We start from the raw sequence: 18872 nt of genomic DNA, 5'->3' as shown, positions 1-18872 counted from the left end.
GAATTAATATTGCCATACTTCCTTGATTAATTATGGGTTAAGGTCTAAAAAGACGGTCAAAATAGTTCCTAGATAAAGTCATACTGCCTTATGAGATAAAGTCAATTATTTTTATATTGGCATTCACTCTGCTACCAGTGCACAATTGACATTCAATTCCTACTCATTGTTATATTGGCATCATAAGATTAGTGTCAATTGTCAGATGTAATCCAAAACAGTTAGATTCCACAAATGATATAAGTTTTATGTTATTTCTGACCTAGAAGTGCAAAATAACAAGTTTGGTTTAATTCTGTGTATGGTAGTTTTTTTCTTTTTGGTTTTTCGTGGTAATGTATGTGAGAAGAGGATGGTTGACCTGATAAGTTTGCTGCTTGGTTCCTCTCTATTGGATTGAGAGTGAATTAGGTCAATCAAGGGCTTTATTTCCTCAAATTGAAGTTTTATTTCTTTGCTCTTAACCAGTGTGTTTCTTTTTTTCTCAAAGTTTCTCTTATTTCAAATTAAAAAATCTCTCAAAATCAAAGGTTTGTGATTTAGTTCCATCTAACATTCCCATTTGTGATTTTGGTGGTGTGAGATTCAAAGTAGAAGAAAATTGCTGATAACTGAGTTCAAGTTCTACACCATGAATGAGGAGAGCCATTTTGGCTTATACGTATAGCTATAGATTAATAACCGAGTTCAATTTTTCAGGTTGAGGTAAGATGCAGGAGGACAGTTAAGGCAATTGTTTAATATGTTATTTTCTTAATAGTTAATTAGAATCCAATTCATCTTCCAGGGAATCATAATGAAAACAGTCAACATGTGGAATTACACACTACCACAATTGCCGTGATAAATAGACTATCATTCAAACAACAATGAAGATATAATTAATTGGCATCTTTATTTAGTAGGTGTGGCTTATGTCTTAAAATAATTTTATTTTGCTAATTAATGTAAAATTATGATACATATACTTATTTATATGTATTTAATTATATTCTATGATTCTACATTATAGAAATCAACATGCATCACTCATCTCTTTTGCTAGAAGAAAACTAAACACTGGAGTATAATTCAGAGCATTGAACCGACCATAAGTCAGAGCAATGTAATGAAAATAGCATTATGTCCCGTAAATTAATCTCGACTCCTGAGTATTCAAGTATGTCGTACCATACAAATGCTTTGAAAACAAAAGCGCAAAAATACAAAAACAGTGGACATCTTTGTTGATAGTTTATCTCAAATTATCAACTGTGACAGTTTAATAGTATGTAAAATTTGTTCTGACCTTAGAAACAATTGGTACTTCAATATAATATCAGATGTAGCTACTAGCCTAGGACTAAAGTAGGAAGTGGAACTGAAGGTCTTTAATATTCCAATGAATGTGCAGCTTCATATTTCATATATAGTGCTTCTGTTTGAATCCCTACAACTGGAAAACTATCTATATGATCGGTTTTTATTCAATTTGCTCTGCATCATCAAGTAATAAAGATTACCAAATATTAGGAGTAAGAAATTTGCAAATCTCAAATTTGGACGTAACTTAAGTAAGTGGCTTCTTTGGCTTACTGTCATCAGGGTATGATTGGAGTCGGTAATCGTAACAAGAGGATCTCTTTTTTCATGACAAAGTGTGTTCCTTACGCTTTCTTTGTAACACATTTTGCTTTTAATAATTGTTTTTTTATATTTATTATTTGATTTTGGCTATTGATACTGTTTTTTATTCTTGGGATTGTTGGTTTAGGGCTTAAGATTTAGGGTGTTTGTCGATATTAATAAGATGAGTGTACTGAAAGAAGCCATTGTCTTCCATAATATCAGTGACGTTAGTTTTAAACAATTCATAGGCAGAGTGATCTTTTGCCCTCTTGCTCCAATTTGTAGGCCCACAATCGTCTTCTTTACAATTTAGTTATATGTAGTGTTTGTTTAGATGTATGTTTCCCTTATTAAGACAATTCTCATTTAATGACAGGGATGTTGGAAGAAGGATAATCAAGAAGGATAATCAATTGAGTTCACGGTATGATTTCCATGGTGTGTTGATTTTTGTTGCAGTCTGTTTTTGGGTTACTCTCTTCCATGCGCTGATTGTCATGTCAATGCATACCTTCCTATGATATTTCCTCCTCTTTATAGTTTGTATGTTCTGTCAAATGTTAAGTTGTAGTGTAAACTTGGGTTCTATTCAAAATATAAGGTCCGCCGCATTTTTAAAATGGTCACACTTGGTTTATTCATGGAATACAAATTTAACTCCTTGACTGACTTGATGTTGGGTGGTGGCTATTATATTGTTGAGTGGAGTCCCAAGTTTAGACTATAATTTGAGGGTGGTGGCCATTATATTGTTGAGTGGAGTCCCAAATTTACTGATCTGAATTAATATATTCTTTAATCAAATTTTTATGGGAAAACAATTATATGCTTACACAATGATGGTCATATTTCTCAAAAACTAGAGAACATAAGATACATTGAATTTGACTACGTTTGAATTAAATGTGGTTTATGTGTATATATTTGATAAATATATCTCAGTTGGTTTATACGATGTGGCTCATTGTTATATCTCAGTTGCTTCATAGGTCAACCTGGGTATAGAGAGGCAAAATCCTCTTATAATCACTTAGATAATTTTGATTCTGCCTGTAAGGAAGATCACACTATTTTGTTTCTATGCTTGAATATTCTTTGTTTTGTCTGTATATGAAGAGGTGCTCCATTGTTGCTGCAATTTTTCCTCCATGGTTTCATGAGAATGAAAATCATGCTTAAATCAAACAGTGCATGTGGAACTTCTAATTTTAAATTGATGGTGAGTAAAACTAATGTCTACAGAGCCTAACGTTTCTAATTGTTGTATATTCAATTTGTTGTCCGAGACCAGAAAGCACAACTTGAACATAAAAGTGCTTAGATACAGAAACTTCATGTAGCAAGAAAGGAGCTTAATGATTAGTTGTGATTGATGGTATCTGTGATGTTTGATGCTGGGTTGTAGATCTAAAAAACATAAAGATATTTGTGTGACATGGAGAAGGTCAGCTATCTGCCTTCAAAATCAGGTCATAATTTCTCTATTATTTCTATGTATATTTTTTCTCTATGTGTGGAGTGTTGGCTGAAAAATTTTGTGGTTGTTGTAGAATTGGAATTCTTTAGTCCAAGTAAAATTGGTAAAGTTGCTCAGTACTCTAGAATGTTTCTCGATTGCTAACTTAATGTACAATAATCTTGATTAAGAATAAGTTATATTAAAACATGTGTTTATAATTTATATTTTGGACATAATTAGAGGAAAATAAAGAACTAATGGGTTGTATAATTCACTTTAAAATAAAAAATGGCTTAAGTTCTCAGTCAACTTCAAAACTTCAGTTTTTGTACGTATTTGTGAAAATAGCTTGGGTAGAACAAACAAGAGAAAAAAATGAAACTAAAAATTTATTTGATTATTATGTTCTATCGAGGCCATATTGAAAATAAGAATTTTAGATTTTATATTACTATGATTTTACATGTTTTAATGTATTGTTAGTATAAAGGAACCAGAGTATCAACATAAAAAACTCTTCATCCAATGATGATTACCATTATTGATACATTAATATAACTGCGTAGCTGTCTACAATAGATTAAGAACTAAGAATTTGTGTTCCTAAGCTATTATAGTTATGTAAATGGCAAATTCACCTGCTTTTAAAAGCATTTCGGCGTATTTTCATAAAGCATAGTTCAATGATTTTTTTTTTGTTGTTAATAACTTTTGAAGAGTTGAAATTGAACAGAAACAACACAAGGAATATAAATGTACAAAATTATTAGAAAAATGTGCATGTTTTATATTAAGGTTGCGTTCAATTGACCTTCAAAAGCAGCAAATAATACAAGAAAACAATGCACGTTTCTTCACTCTGTGTTGAACTTACTCTGCCCTTTAGTTTGCTGTAATTTTCAGGTTACAAGTTGATAGATAACAATGTATAAGAATCACCCTCCTTTTATCCCAAAGCTTCTGTCGATAAGGAGTAATATGATCTTTTTGCTGTGGGGTTGAGGTTAATTTGGGTTTAACAGGATTGCATATGATCTTTGATTTTGGGGTATCTGAATAATTTCCAAAGTTAGATTTTTGGGGTTTATGTGTGGGGATGGTGTGTCTCACTGTTATAAATGGAATGCGTTGTTGTACGTTCTTAATTTACTATTTTAGGTGGTAAATTCAGCTGCTGCTGATTTTAATTTGAAATTTGTATTGATTGGTATTTTGTTGGTTTGCAAGTTGTTAAAATCTTTAGATTGCTGTTACGTTTTTGTCGGAGGCGGTGGACGGATATGTTATCTGTGGGTATGTTGGAAGTTGCTAAGATCTTTAAAGCTGCTATATTTAAAAGAACGCCATGTAATGAATTTAAGCCGCAACAAGAAAATTGAATGCATGTGTTATAAGTATATCTAGAAACCCATCATACTAACCGAACTAATATTAACAATAAATAAACAAAGCTGAATTAACGTATGACTTGATATCTGTGGAATTGCAAAGGTTGGCAGGGATGTGAATAATAGATGTTCGATGGAAAATAAATGAGTGACAATAAGTATTGTTAGGAATCCATCATACTTGAAATCTATGTAATTATGAGGTGAGCTATTTCTTTTTCATTTTGAGTAGGATCACAATGAAACTACTCTCTTAAATCCAAAGTTCCATTTTGTAGTAACGGTTAAACTTAGAAACATAAAAAATATCTTTTTTAGGGTTTAGCTATATTCAAGTCTAGACAAGCTAATTTAATTTAAAAACTATGAACTGTAAGATTTGTAAGCCTTTTTATTCTTGCTAATTACTAGATATGATTGAATCCCATCATCTTGATGAAATTATTTTTGCGTTAGATTTGAGACCAACAAGTCTTATTGTTGATATTTAACTTTAGGGAATTCAGTTTTTGGTGGGGATTGGATATTCAATAGTGAGGTTATAAATAATGCTCATATTATTTCCACATTATAAGTTTTGATCTATTTTCCTGAGAAATAGAGCATGCAAAGAGTTATGTTAATTGTTGACATTAAAGGAGTTGAAGGCTTACATGAGGGTGATCATAAATAAGAATACTGACTAAAAATGACAATTGATGAAGAGTTTCTGGTTTAGTCTCTTTAGGATTGAGTCAGGGAGCAAGAATTTGAAACCGACCCTCACTCTATTCTTTTTTTTAATAACTATACGAAATAGATGTTGTTTTCTAGAATCCAGCGGAAAGAAGAAGAGAAAAGAGGGAGCACATGAAACTATAATGGATTAAGGTGGTTGCCTCTTTTATCTCCCTACTAGAGTTCAACACGAACAATTTACCAGACCAAAATGTTAGAGCAATGTAGTCTAATAGACTAACAGTTATCTCAAATGATGTACTTATCATAATCTAAAGATATATATAGAGATAACGTAAGTGTCTTCTACATTAGTAACATCAACTTATCACCCGCGGCAACGCGCGGGGCTTTTATCTAGTACAACTAATACCAGTTTTATTTATAATCCTAAAACTGATATTACTATGTGTTGGTAAGTGGTGGCATGTAAAGCCAGAAAATAATTAACACCTAACATTCATATAAACTAGCCATTCAAAATTTTCCGCCAAGTAGACTGAAATGGTTAGTTGAGCTGCCATAACTTACCAAACTCCCATACACAAAGCTACTAGTCTTCTTGTTCGTTTTCTTCTTCTTCTTCAACACCATTACCTCTTTCTAATAATCCTTCACCCACTCCAGCTCTGTGCGATTCGGAATCCCTCTGAAGACACAATGTACCGACCTACGTGGGCGCATTCGACTCCGACTGGCCCTCTGCGGTGGCAAGAGACTTTTGCTCGCCTGCTTACTCCTTTGACCCTTTGGATATGTGGCATGTACATCACAATTGTTCATCTTCCCAATTCTCTTCCACTGACCCTTTGATCTGAAACAGACCATTTCGCTTTTTGTTTTTGCAGTTTCAGTGAGCATCCGATATGGTTACTATGGAGATAACTGCATAACGCTTGGCCCGAGCTCATCTCGCTTGATGAAGGCTAGTTCTGTTTTTGTGCAACAAGTTGAAGTGAGAGATGTTGACAAGAAAGGGGTTTCTCTCTATGCTCTATCTGAAGAGCCCAAGTTGAGCCACCAAGTTGATTGGAATGTGTCTAACTACTTGATCATTGGTGCTTATAGTCGCAAGGTAGTAAATGAACATTCTGTCTCAATCTATTTTCAGCTCCCACATTGTGCATTTCTTCCAAATTATACATGAGTATCGAGTATCGACAGAGAGGTTCAATTTCTCTGTTGTCTTTCCTTTTTCAGGGGTATTCTTTCTGGTTAAACAAGGGTTCAAGGATATCCATGAGATTAGAAGCTCACCCTACCCATGTAAATCAACTCCAAGTTGTCATGCTTAAGGGTACTTTCAGTTTTTCCAATATACTATTGCTGTGGCTGAGCTTTGGACTCATTTCATAACATAATCGATGCATATTTGATCAGGGGAACGGAAATTTGAATTACTGCAGCCGGAACAAGCAAGTTCTGGGAATGCCTTTAATGAATCCAAAATTGGTAACTAGTTATATTTTGTTAAAGCTTATGTGGATATATAATTTTACAAAGGGGATGGAAACATTACTCATACATGTGGAAATGACTATGAGAATTATGTTCAGGTAAAGAAGCTGTATATAGCATTGAGGAGGATGACAGGTACTACCTTGACATCATAAACACAAATCCTAAAAGCATAATCATAACGGTGAATATGAATGTCTCCTCAAAGATGTATGATACTACAAAAGCTAAGGCCATCTGCTCGACAGCAACTAAGGGTTCTTCCTGCCAGCTCAGGCTTATATTCCCCAATACTCATTATGTCATACTGACCACACCTAACAATGTAAGCCTCGATTTCAAGCTAATATCCGACATGGTTAACATTTCGGCCAATTTAACCAACAACTCATTGCAGGGGGATCTTCTTGGATGGTACATTGAGCTTTCGTTTGTGGCTCGTGTGATAACATACATTGGAATCTTAGGTACGAACATTAAGAACAAATCAACAAAATTCTTTTTTATTGATGCTATCTTCCAACACTTTTTTTTTCATGGATATTTCATTTCTGTCCTACTTCCAGGGTTTATAGTGGTCATGATCTTTCTAATACTGAAATACCTCGGCGCCTGTGATGTTGAAAGTAGTTCTGTAGTAGAATTCTCCAGACAAGAAATTAATGAGACTTACCCTATAGTTCCACGCAAGACAGTTCCACAAACATACGGTACAAATGAAGAAGATGATGATTCTGGAGCTTCAAGTAGCTCCTCAGAGGAATTATATGATGAGAAGCTATGTGTGATATGTTATGATGAGCAGCGAAATTGCTTCTTCGTTCCTTGTGGTCACTGTGCAACCTGCTACGACTGTGCTCAGAGGTACAAATGCAAAGAGTTTCATTTTCTGTTTTCCTGATCTAACTATTTTTAGTGATTTTAACCATAACATGAACATTTGCAGGATCATGGAAGGGGAGAGTAAGGTATGTCCCATATGTAGAAGGCTCATTCACAAAGTGAGAAGATTGTTTCACTCTTAATTTTGAAGCTGGGGGTGATCTTTGATTGTTAATTTCTGTGATTAGTACAATTTTCTGGAAAGAGAAATTTTATATAGTAGATATCTGTAGAGAATGAAAAACTCTTGTCACTGAATCTGCATAGCCATGCGAAGATCACTTTCCGGGATTAACCTATATTGACGTGGACGACTAACTGAGATCGTGGGAAAGCTGAGTCCTCAAATGACGATGTAATTTATGTATGCTTATTTTAGATACTTGTTCATTGAGGGAATATAGATTGCACCAGGTCTTCGAAATTCAACCGCTTGGAGTTGTATATAGTTTCTACCAACTTGGTTTGTTAAGAAAACCCAGTTTTGTGGGGATTAGTTATGAAATTCAGTTTAACATCTCGGGGTATGAGTAACGCCCCCACTCGTTAAGTCTTGAGTAGGATGGTTCGCAAATACAAAATTGTTATTATTGGTATTTCTGAACTTTTTATTAATTTAAGTTCACTTAAATCTTCATTTTGACATTCTTTAAAGATGTTTCCAGTAACTGTGAATGACAGGGGGGACCAACCTCCAAATATCTGGCTCTTATGTGATCAAGCAATTCACCCTAATGTGTTACTAGCTACAGACCAACAGCTCACAATTTCTTGCACTTTGGAGAATGTTAATTGTATTTTGACTTGGGTTTATGCAAGAACTACGGTAACAGAGCGTCGCCGGCTTTGGAATGATCTGTTTCATGTTAAAAATGCATTTGTTCAGGGACCCTGTATAGTGTTGGGTGACTTTAATTGTGTCCTTGGTGCTCATGAAAAACGAGGTGGTATTCTTCCCAATGTCGTTTCATGTTCAGACTTTCAGGACATGTCAACTAATTGTGAGTTGGTTCATCTTCCTACTAAAGAATTGCCTTAAACCTGGACGAATAGAAGTGGTGTTGGTGCAAGTGTTGAAATGAGGCTTGACCGGTGTCTTAGCTATTTCTCTTGGATGAATGTTTGGCGCAATTTGGAGTGCACTACTTTTCCTCGTTTTTCCTCAGATCATTGTCCTCTTTTAGTGTCATTTTCAAAGCTTATACCTAACCAAAGATCACCATTTCGCTTCCATCGCATGTGGCTAGATCATCCAAGTTTTCTTTTTTTGGTGAAGGAGGTTTGGCAGGGTTCTCATTTCTATGGTAATCCAATGTTTGTTTTGGCTTCTAAGCTGCGGACTCTTAAATAGCGGATTCGAGTTTGGAATAAAGCTGAGTTTGGGGATGTAAACATAATGGTGGAGAAGTCATTTGATAATTTGCATATAATTCAGCGGGAAATTGCTAGTTTGGGTCATTTTGATGACTTGATTTTAGTGCTCAAGTTCATGAGGCTCTTTTGCTTCAAGAGAAATTATTATGTGATAAATCAAGAATAAAATGGCTTACTGAAGGTGACCAAAACTCTTCTTTCTTCCATGCAATGGTTAAAGTCCGGCATCTTAAACAGTCATTATCAACTATGTGAGATGGAAACAGTATTATTGATGACCCAAAAGAGATTAGTGATCATGTGGTAAATTATTTCAATGGCCTCTTCACATCAGATTCTTTTGTAAGAGATACTGGTCTAGTTTCTCAGGTAATTGCTAATCTTGTGACTACTGAAGATAATGCTATGTTAACAGCCATTCCCACATCTGAGGAAATATTTCAGACTATGTGTTCCATGGATCATAATAGTTCTCCTGGTCCAGATGGTTTTGGTGGAATTTTTTTTATGAAGTGTTGGTCAGTTGTTGGTGCAGAGGTAGTCCAAGCTGTTCAGAGTTTTTTCAATACTGGATACATTCTCCCCCACTTCAATTCCAATTTAATGATCTTGATTCCTAAAGTCCCTGGAGCAGACACCGTAACGCAGTTGTGTCCTATTGTTATGGCGAATTTTATTTTCAAGCTTATCACAAAGATTTTAGCTGACCGTTTGGGAAGTATTGCTACTCGGATTATTTCACCCAACTAAAAGTGCTTTTCTTAGAGGCCGCACTATTGCAGACCCCATTATATTGACTTCAGAATGCATTATCCTCCTGGATTGTAATTGTAAGGGCGGTAACATTGCAATTAAGTTTGATGTGCAAAAGGCATTTGACACGCTTGATTGAGGTTTCTTACTTCAGGTTTTGAAGGCTTTTGGTTTTTCAGATCCTTTTTGTGACTGGATTACAACAATTTTGGGGTCTGCACACTTATCAATTTTAGTTAATGGTGAGATGGAAGGGTTTTTTCCTTGTTCTCGTGGTGTTCGTCAAGGAGATCATTTGTCACATATTCTCTTTTGTCTTGCGGAAGAGGTTTTAAGTAGAGGTCTCACTAAGCTGGCTGAGGATGGACTTATTGATTTACTGTCAGCTCCTCTTGGTATTATTCCACCCTCGCATGTTCTATTTGCAGATGACATTATGGTTTTTATGCGGGGTACCAAGAGATCTTTGAAGAATCTAATGAGATTTATGGAGGAATATGACTTGAATTCAGGGCAAAGAATCAATAAATCTAAATCGCTTGTGTTCCTTGGGAAATATGCTCACCGTAGACGCTTTGTTATCCAGAAAATTTTGGGTGTCAAGCAGGGGTCTCTTCCATTCACATACCTTGGGGTTCCGATTTTCCAGGGACGTCCCAAGATTGTGTATTTTCAAGCCATTGCAGATAGAGTGAGATGCAAGTTGTTCTCTTGGAAATGTTCTCTGTTGTCCCAAGCGGGTAGGCTACAACTTATTCAGTCAGTGATTCAAGGCATTTTGGTTTATAGTTTTCAAATTTATGAGTGGTCAGCTGGTTTACTTCATGACGTTCAATCTTGGATCAAGAATTTTTTTGGACTGGAGACCCTTTGAAAATATGCATGCCTCTTGTTGCTTGGCGTCACTGTTGTAAACCCAAAGAGGAAGGATGCTTGGGGTTACGTGATCTATTTGAGGCTAATCGTGCTCTTCTAATAAATAGATGTTGGGAGATGCTCTCCTCTTCCTCTCCAGCCTCTATTTTGCTTAGAGCTCGTTTTTTAAAAGATGATTTCTAATCTATAAAGTCTTACAAGAGATCTTTAGTCTGGTTGGGTCTCAAAAAAGTTTGGCCAATGTTTTTGAATTCTTTGCATTGGAGTGTTGGTGATGGTAAGAGGATATCTTTTTGGCAAGATAATTAGTTGGGTGAGCCTCTTGCTACTAGTGTTGGAGTAAGTGGCTTTATTCCACTTCATGCTAAGGTGAATGATGTTATTGTTGATTCTCATTAGGTTCTCTCAGCATATTTGATTTCTTCATTCTCTCAAGCAGCATAAAAAATTGAGCGCATTGATCTGCCTGATGCAGACACATCTGACTCTCTTTTATGGCCGCACTCATCCTCAAGAATTTTGACAGCAAAAGAAGCTTTTGTTTTCTTCTCAAATCATGGTGAGCATAAAGATTGGGGTAAAGTGATCTGGAGTAAAGCAATTCAAACCCGCAAAACTCTTGTTGTTTGGAAGGTTTTTCATGGGCGTTTACTAACTGATGATGCTTTACAACGTCGAGGTTTTTCACTTCTATCTCGTTGCTCCTTTTGTAGAAGTTATGCAGAATCAGGTACACATCTTCTTTTGCATTGTTCTGAAATTGTGGCTTTATGGAAATGAGTTTGCCTTCTATTTTCTCATCCATTCTCGCCTTGGGGTACCCTTGATGAAGTGTTTAATGGTGTTAGTGTTTCAGCGTTCTCAAAACCTAAACGTCAACTTTGGTTTCCAGTCTCCTGTAATCTAATTTGGTTTATTTGGATCACTAGGAATCTGGTGCGTTTCGAAGGTAATATTTTTAATATGTTGGAAGCCCAACGTCATCTTTTAGAATTGTTCAGAGAGTCTGCTTTTCATTCTTTTCATCCTTACAAGAAGCATCACGAGATGTCTATTTTCTCTATTCTTGGTATCTCACAACTGTCTGCCAATGCTACCAGCTTCATCCCGTCGTTTGATTAAAGGTTTCTTGGCTGAGGGTTTGATATTTGCTAGGATTTTTATATCTATGGTTTTTCATGTGTGGGTGTACACATGTCAGATTGAGTTTTTGTTTATCCTATTTATTGGAATTTATCAGACATAGGAGGTCAGGTTTTTTGCCCCCTCCTTTGTTAAATAAATAAATTAATTAAAAAAAGAGATCACTGTAATTTTTTCTCATGCTGATATGAAACTTGTACATTAGATAATGTCTTTAACCATGAAGTACAATTACCTGAACGTTATAGTTAGTATGTGTGGAATAAAATAATATCCGGATCTTTTTAGAGCATCTCCAACAGCTTTGACATTTTGGAGAAAAAGAGAAATTTTAGAGAATATTGAGTTTTTTCACTTCAACAGATTATGCATCTCATTATCCAAAATAGAGAAAGAGATGAGAGAGAATTAAAAATTCTGCAAATTTGCAACAATCTACAAATATTTGCAGAAGGAAGAGCATGAAATGCTACACTCTCCAATAATTTAAGTTTTAATAACAACCAATTAAAACAATAAAAATTTTGAATCAAACCACGAGGTGTGGTGTGGTGGTTTCTGACCATGTCAACTCTTTGACCAGAGCTTAAATGTGGCATTGGTCAATATTTCGATCGTTGGCGGAGGCATTACACACCTCTTTGTTTCTACTTGGGCCAAAAATGGGTCTGAGTTGGGACATTGAGGATATTACTGTGGTCAGGGCATCCGTTTCTTGACTACCTGGTTGAAACCATTTCACATGGGACCCATCAAGAATTAGTCTCATGCTGAAGGACTTATCTTTGGCCGTGGGGATTTAGGGATGCCCGGTTTATGGACTGGCCCCTCCGCTTCAGTATGCAGCAGTGTACCACCGTGGAGCATTATAGGTTTTTCCTTCGCTGGGTTTGTCTTCGGGCCCCACATAGGAATTGTCTTGGAACTGGAAAAAAATTGAATCATTTATTTCAAACTAGCAAATTAAATATATAAAATAATTTATGGTTATAAAAATAAGATTATATAATATTTTATTCACTTGTAATAAATACAGAAATATACAAAATAGAGAAACTGTTAAAATTTGAGCATAAATATTTTGAAGATTTTGGCATTTGTTTCTCTATTTTAGATAAATTTTGTCAAAACTATTTGAGATGCTCATAGTTGATAAATTGTCTGATTATGCTGAGCTGCTACCACTTTGGGATCTTCTTGTTTTGGTACATCTACTTGGGATTTTCATCATCTGTATTATATGTGATTTGGATAGGCTACACTTGGGAATCTCAAGCGGCTGTCTTTTAGATTGCATCACTGCTTTTGTGCATTACTTTGTGTAGTTATAATTTGTTTCAATGTACTTTTAAAATAACCAAAAAAAAATCACTAAATGTCCCTTGATCTTATAAAATGACATGCCTCAGCTTCAGAGTTTCAAACATCAAACACATCCATGGAAACATCATTCTACTACTACATTTTGCTCTTCATCATCTATCTTTTCTTCAAGAACTATTTGCAGAAACATAATAAAAAGTTCCCACCAAGCCCTTCTCTATCTTTTCCCATCATTGGCCATCTCTACCTCATTAAGAAACCCCTCCATAAAACACTTGCAAAATTAGCCAACAAATATGGACCAATCTTGTTTGTTAAATTCGGCTCCCGCCCTGTTGTCATCGTATCCTCTCCTTCTGCAGCTGAGGAATGCTTCACCAAAAATGACATCACTTTCGCCAACCGCCCCGGACTGCTGGCTGGAAAACACCTCGGATATAACTACACCACCCTCGTATGGGCCTCTTATGGCTCTCACTGGCGCAACTTGAGACGCATAGCGTCCCTTGAGCTATTGTCATCTCATCGCCTGCAGATGTTTCATGGCATACGTGCAGATGAAGTCGGATCATTGATTTTACGCCTTCTCCAAGGTTCCATTGATGGTGAGTTTCACATTGTGGACATGAAGTCAACGTTTTTTGAGCTGACTCTTAATGTTTTGATGAGAATGATTGCTGGAAGAAGATACTATGGGGAAAACAAGACAGGACTGGAGGAAGCTAAGAGGTTTAGGGAGATAGTGACAGAGACATTTGTTTTGAGTGGAGCTACCAATATTGGAGATTTTATGCCAGCTTTAAAATATGTTGGAGCAAATGGGCTTGAAAATAAGCTGTTGATATTGCAAAAGAAGAGGGACAGGTTCATGCAAGATTTGATTGAAGAACATAGAAAAGGGCAGAGTGGCACTGTTTCTAAACAGAGAAGCAAGACCATGGTGGAGGTGTTGCTTTCACTGCAAGAAACTGAACCTGAATATTACACTGATGATATCATAAGAGGCCTGATGCAAGTAAGTTTCTCATTTGAAACAAAGTTACATACATGAAAATGGAAACTCTACTAGTGTAAATGTATATTCCACGTAACCACTGGTTGTGTTTAGGTGATGTTATCAGCAGGAACTGACACCTCAGCTGGATCCATGGAATGGGGGCTTTCACTTCTGCTCAACAACCCAGAAGCCCTTGCAAAAGCACAGACAGAAATTGATGACCAAATTGGGCAAAGCAGGCTCATTGAGGAAGCAGACCTTGCCAACCTTCCCTATCTCCATGGCATCATAAACGAAACCCTTAGAATGTACCCAGCAGACCCACTTCTAGTACCCCATGAGTCATCACAAGAGTGTACCATCGAAGGGTACCATGTCCCTCGGGGCACAATGCTGTTGGTGAACATTTGGGCCATACAGAATGATCCCAAATTGTGGGAGCAGCCTGAGCAGTTCAAGCCAGAGAGGTTTTTGAAGAATGAAGCAAATGGTTTCCAAATGCTGCCGTTTGGGACAGGAAGGAGAGGCTGTCCCGGCGAAGGCTTAGCGACACGAATCATCGGGCTAGCCTTAGGATCACTGATCCAGTGCTTTGAGTGGGAGAGAAGTAGTGATGAAGTGGTGGACATGAGTGAAGGGGCTGGCCTCACTATGCCTAAAGCTCAAGCTTTACTAGCAAAGTGCAGGCCACGCCCTATAATGCTGCCATTACTTTCACAGCTCTAGTCTTTATCCAAGAATATCAAGGACTGAAGGAAAGCAAAATCCATTAGGAAATCAAGAAGCAAAGAACAGTAGGGGAATGTGGGTGTTACATCATATCTGAACTCTAAAGTGGTCATGGCATGGTATGAGATTCGATAAGGGTTTCTAATACTTATACCATGGTTTCCGTAAGTGTGTGTGGCTAGGTTGCTACATACTCGTTTGGGCAGAATTAGGAATAGCTTGCTTGTCGGGTACTATATAATTTTCGATGTTAGTGAGGGGTGGGAGTGAAGATTGAGTCAACATGTGTACGGGTGCATCTATGCTTTGTATACTGTTAAGCCAAATGGCATGCATCATAACCCATTAACCTAAAGAATGGTGCTTGTTTGTTCTACGTTTTGTTCATTATCTTCGTGAATGGAAATATAGGCGCTCAGATATTTCAAGCAGCGGAACTATCATCCTCCCACGGTGGCGTTTGTCATAAATGCAGATAGTAAGCATTTTAACAAATGTAGATCACTAATGACGATGGATCCTTAGGGTTTGTTAGAAAATCACGAGTTTTTATAACTACACATCCTACTGTCATGGCACCCGTTCGACAAATTAAAAAAAATACGCTTTTAATTATACTTGACATTTTCTACTTGTTTTATACGATTATGAAATGATTTACTAAATTAACGCCGATTTCGAGACATCTTTTTGAAATAATAAATTACTTCACGTTTTGAGATACTATTCAAAACTCATGCATCAGAGTATAATCACTACATGTGGTCAAGTTGGTAAGAGTTTATATACGGAGTAAATGGAACTTCGATAAACAACTTTAAATCACATATTCAGATCATATATGTCGTGTAATCTTTTTTTTATGAAAATAGAGGATATCTAGTTAGTAATCAACTGTATTTTAGTAAACCATTTGGAGGTTACCTTTTACTCAAGTTTTGTTGTTACCTTGTAAATAATTGGAGGTTAATAGTTCAAAAGCAACTATAATTCCTACCTGGAGAACATTCATTGGGCGAAAACCCCATAACTGCATCAGCAAGCAAAACAGGGTATAAAAGTCGACATATCTCACCAGTCCACCCCAAAACCCATCTTTTAAAAATAACAAAACCACGGCGAAAACACGGCATCCCTTTCCGTCCAAATGAGCGCGCAATTGCGCCAAGACAACAACCACCTCACCAGCCATGACGTCAAGCTCGTCGACGACGAAGAAGAAGCCAGCCGCTTACTCCGCCCGCAATCCTCGCCGTCTTCCTCCTCCTCCGACGACGATGAGGTCGCCTTCGAGTCGCGGGAGAAGATCCTGATCGTCGACGCCGACTCCGTCCCTGGCGACGACGACTCGACTCAGGCGCCTCCGTTCTCGTGGAAGAAGCTCTGGCTGTTCACCGGTCCGGGGTTCCTGATGAGCATAGCGTTCTTGGATCCGGGGAATCTAGAAGGGGATCTCCAGTCGGGAGCGATCGCCGGCTACTCTTTGCTGTGGCTGTTAATGTGGGCCACTGCCATGGGCCTTCTGGTCCAGCTGCTCTCAGCCCGGCTTGGAGTCGCCACGGGGCGCCACCTGGCAGAACTTTGCCGGGATGAGTATCCCAAGTGGGCCGGGCTGGTGCTTTGGTTCATGGCTGAGCTGGCGTTGATTGGTGCGGATATTCAGGAGGTTATTGGCAGTGCCATTGCTATTCAGATTCTCAGTAATGGGGTCCTGCCGCTTTGGGCCGGAGTTCTCATTACGGCGTCCGATTGGTTAGTATTTACTGATTTGGAAAGTTCTGATGTTTATTATGTCGATCTGTTTTTGAGATTGAACAATTCTATCGATTCGAACTTCCGTTAGCTCGTGAATGATCTCAGTTCAATAGATTGGAGTAAGATTTTAGTGTGTTGACTTCAGCATCTGTCTTAAGTTTAGTTTCGAACTCAACTCAGTTCCATTGTATGTGGCTTTTTAAAATCTGTGACGAGTGAAATAGAAAGTGCCGGTAACTCTTTCATGTTTAGTTCATCTCTTCATTTTTAGTTGTTGGAAATGGGAATATGGTCATTGAGGAGTAATAATCCTCTTCTAACCAATAACTCTGCATTAACTAGGGGTTTATGCTGTTTTTTTTCCTTTCCATGTAACAGTTTCCTTCTTTTAATTCTTGAGAATTATGGGGTGAGGAAGTTGGAAGGTGTTTTTGCGGTTCTCATTGCAACTATGGCTTTATCGTTTGCCTGGATGTTTGTTGACACAAAACCGAGTGGAAAAGAACTTTTAATCGGTAAACTTGTAGTCCAAACTTGTACTTAGTTGTCAGTACTGATATGATATCAGTTGTTGTACTGAATAAGTATTTAAGAACTCTCTCCGCTTTGCAGGTATTCTGGTTCCAAGGCTTAGCTCAAGAACAATTCGGCAGGCTGTGGGAGTTGTGGGCTGTGTCATTATGCCACACAATGTTTTTTTGCACTCTGCTTTAGTGCAGTCGAGAAATATTGATCCCCAGAAGAAAGGACGGGTTCAAGAGGCACTTAACTACTATTCGATTGAGTCATCAATTGCACTTTTCATCTCCTTTATCATCAATTTGTTTGTCACCACAGTTTTCGCCAAGGGATTTTATGGTACTAAACAAGCTGATAGTATAGGACTAGTTAATGCAGGTCAGTTTCTTCAAGAGAAGTATGGAGGAGGGCTTTATCCCATTCTTTATATCTGGGGTGTTGGTTTATTGGCCGCTGGACAAAGTAGCACAATAACTGGGACATATGCTGGGCAGTTTATAATGGGCGGCTTCCTTAATCTCCGATTGAAGAAGTGGCTGAGGGCGTTGATCACAAGAAGCTTCGCAATTGTGCCAACTATAATTGTGGCAATTATCTTTAACACTTCAGAAGGATCGCTGGATGTGTTGAATGAATGGCTTAATGTACTTCAGTCAGTTCAGATACCTTTTGCTCTTATACCACTTCTCACTTTGGTCTCAAAGGAGCAGATCATGGGGGTCTTTAAGATTGGACCTCTACTCGAGGTAAGCTGTTAGCTCTTTATTCTATCTTGTTGGTCTTTTTTTTTTAATTAGCAAATGCATATGATTTTAATGGCTATAAGGACCTCATTTTGGACCCTAAACCTTTGAATTTTAAGGATTGTAATCTTAAAAATGGAATGATGTGCTCAGTCTTGGAACTAGAAAAGTAAAACATATAGTTGACAAGAATTGTTCATCCTATATCTGTGTTAGATTGTGGTTCAGATGGTTCGACTTTTATATATTGTAGCAATGAAATAGTGAGAACAACTTTTTTTAGCTAATTTTCATTTTGTTTCTAAATTATGAACTGCAGAAAGTGGCATGGACTGTGGCTGTTTTGGTGATGGTAATCAATGGTTATCTATTGCTGGATTTCTTTGTCGCTGAAGTAAATGGAATTCTGTTTGGTGTTGTGGTATGCAGTGCTACAGCTGCATACGTAGCGTTTATTATATATCTGGTATTACGTAGTGGTGCCCTTCCTTCGACTTGTTTTGGTTCGGTATACAAGAGATTTGCTGATACAGATACTTGAACCAAGAACTTGTAATGTGAAGAAACTCTGAATATCGAACATGCTGCTGTTATCATAGAAAGCCAGTTAGGCGCGAGGGCTCTGATCTACTCCTTCTGGAGTGAAGCATTCTTTCACATAACTGCCTTTAACCCGGGTGCGGCCGTGCATATGCTAAATTGAGTGTACAAATTTAGACAATGGGAACACTTTAACATAGCTATTATTATACATGGATTTTTGTGAGGATGGACAAAAGCAATATTGCAACATGCAAAACGTACTACCATTGTAAAACATGCAGTTTCTGACTCCCTCATTATGAATTTTATAAAGATAGAATAAATTGCTCTCCTGCTTGTTATTCTTGAGGTAAAGTTCTTCCTGTGCCACGGAGAAACTGGTCACTCATTCCTCTTCACAGGATTCGGCTTAGTATCAGTGATTGAATAAGCTACTGGAATAGTACCATAATGTCATACTTCTGGAAAAGCAAATATTGCGATGAAAATATAGTACGGGAATATGACAATATGGGTCTTGTTTTGGACCTCACTATCAACCAACAGCCTATGGTTGTACATCACAAGCACGCGGCGTGACTGGTCGATTCACAGATGAAACACTC

General features: G+C 37.3%; 3 protein-coding genes across 5 annotated transcripts; all 3 read left to right on the top strand.

Annotated features, from left to right (window-relative positions):
* Window positions 1–5743: 5743 nt before the first annotated feature.
* On the top strand, window positions 5744–8000 carry LOC126783375 (E3 ubiquitin-protein ligase APD2-like). Of its 3 annotated transcripts, none has more exons than XM_050508833.1 (8): window positions 5749–5932; window positions 6021–6247; window positions 6373–6469; window positions 6553–6624; window positions 6729–6955; window positions 7028–7097; window positions 7197–7494; window positions 7577–8000. In XM_050508833.1, the coding sequence occupies exons 1-8, from the start codon at window positions 5833–5835 to the stop codon at window positions 7653–7655; spliced, it is 1170 nt and encodes a 389-aa protein (XP_050364790.1). In that variant the 5' UTR covers window positions 5749–5832; the 3' UTR covers window positions 7656–8000. The 3 variants fall into 3 exon arrangements, with proteins under 3 accessions (XP_050364789.1, XP_050364790.1, XP_050364791.1); XM_050508834.1 differs by having other exon boundaries at window positions 5799–5936; XM_050508832.1 differs by having other exon boundaries at window positions 5744–5932; window positions 6729–7097.
* Window positions 8001–13096: 5096 nt separating this feature from the next.
* On the top strand, window positions 13097–14743 carry LOC126784483 (cytochrome P450 81Q32-like). Its single transcript, XM_050509948.1, has 2 exons — window positions 13097–13996; window positions 14090–14743. The coding sequence occupies exons 1-2, from the start codon at window positions 13097–13099 to the stop codon at window positions 14702–14704; spliced, it is 1515 nt and encodes a 504-aa protein (XP_050365905.1). The 3' UTR covers window positions 14705–14743.
* Window positions 14744–15780: 1037 nt separating this feature from the next.
* On the top strand, window positions 15781–18596 carry LOC126782565 (metal transporter Nramp2-like). Its single transcript, XM_050507831.1, has 4 exons — window positions 15781–16459; window positions 16841–16977; window positions 17075–17727; window positions 18044–18596. Exons 1-4 carry the CDS (start codon window positions 15855–15857, stop codon window positions 18263–18265), a joined length of 1617 nt encoding a protein of 538 aa, XP_050363788.1. The 5' UTR covers window positions 15781–15854; the 3' UTR covers window positions 18266–18596.
* The last annotated feature ends 276 nt before the right edge of the window (window positions 18597–18872 follow it).

Source organism: Argentina anserina, chromosome 2 (genome assembly GCF_933775445.1).
Source record: "Argentina anserina chromosome 2, drPotAnse1.1, whole genome shotgun sequence".
Taxonomy (NCBI): domain Eukaryota; kingdom Viridiplantae; phylum Streptophyta; class Magnoliopsida; order Rosales; family Rosaceae; genus Argentina; species Argentina anserina.
The sequence above is the reverse complement of the archived record's forward strand: the minus strand, read 5'-3'. Positions and strand labels throughout refer to the sequence as shown.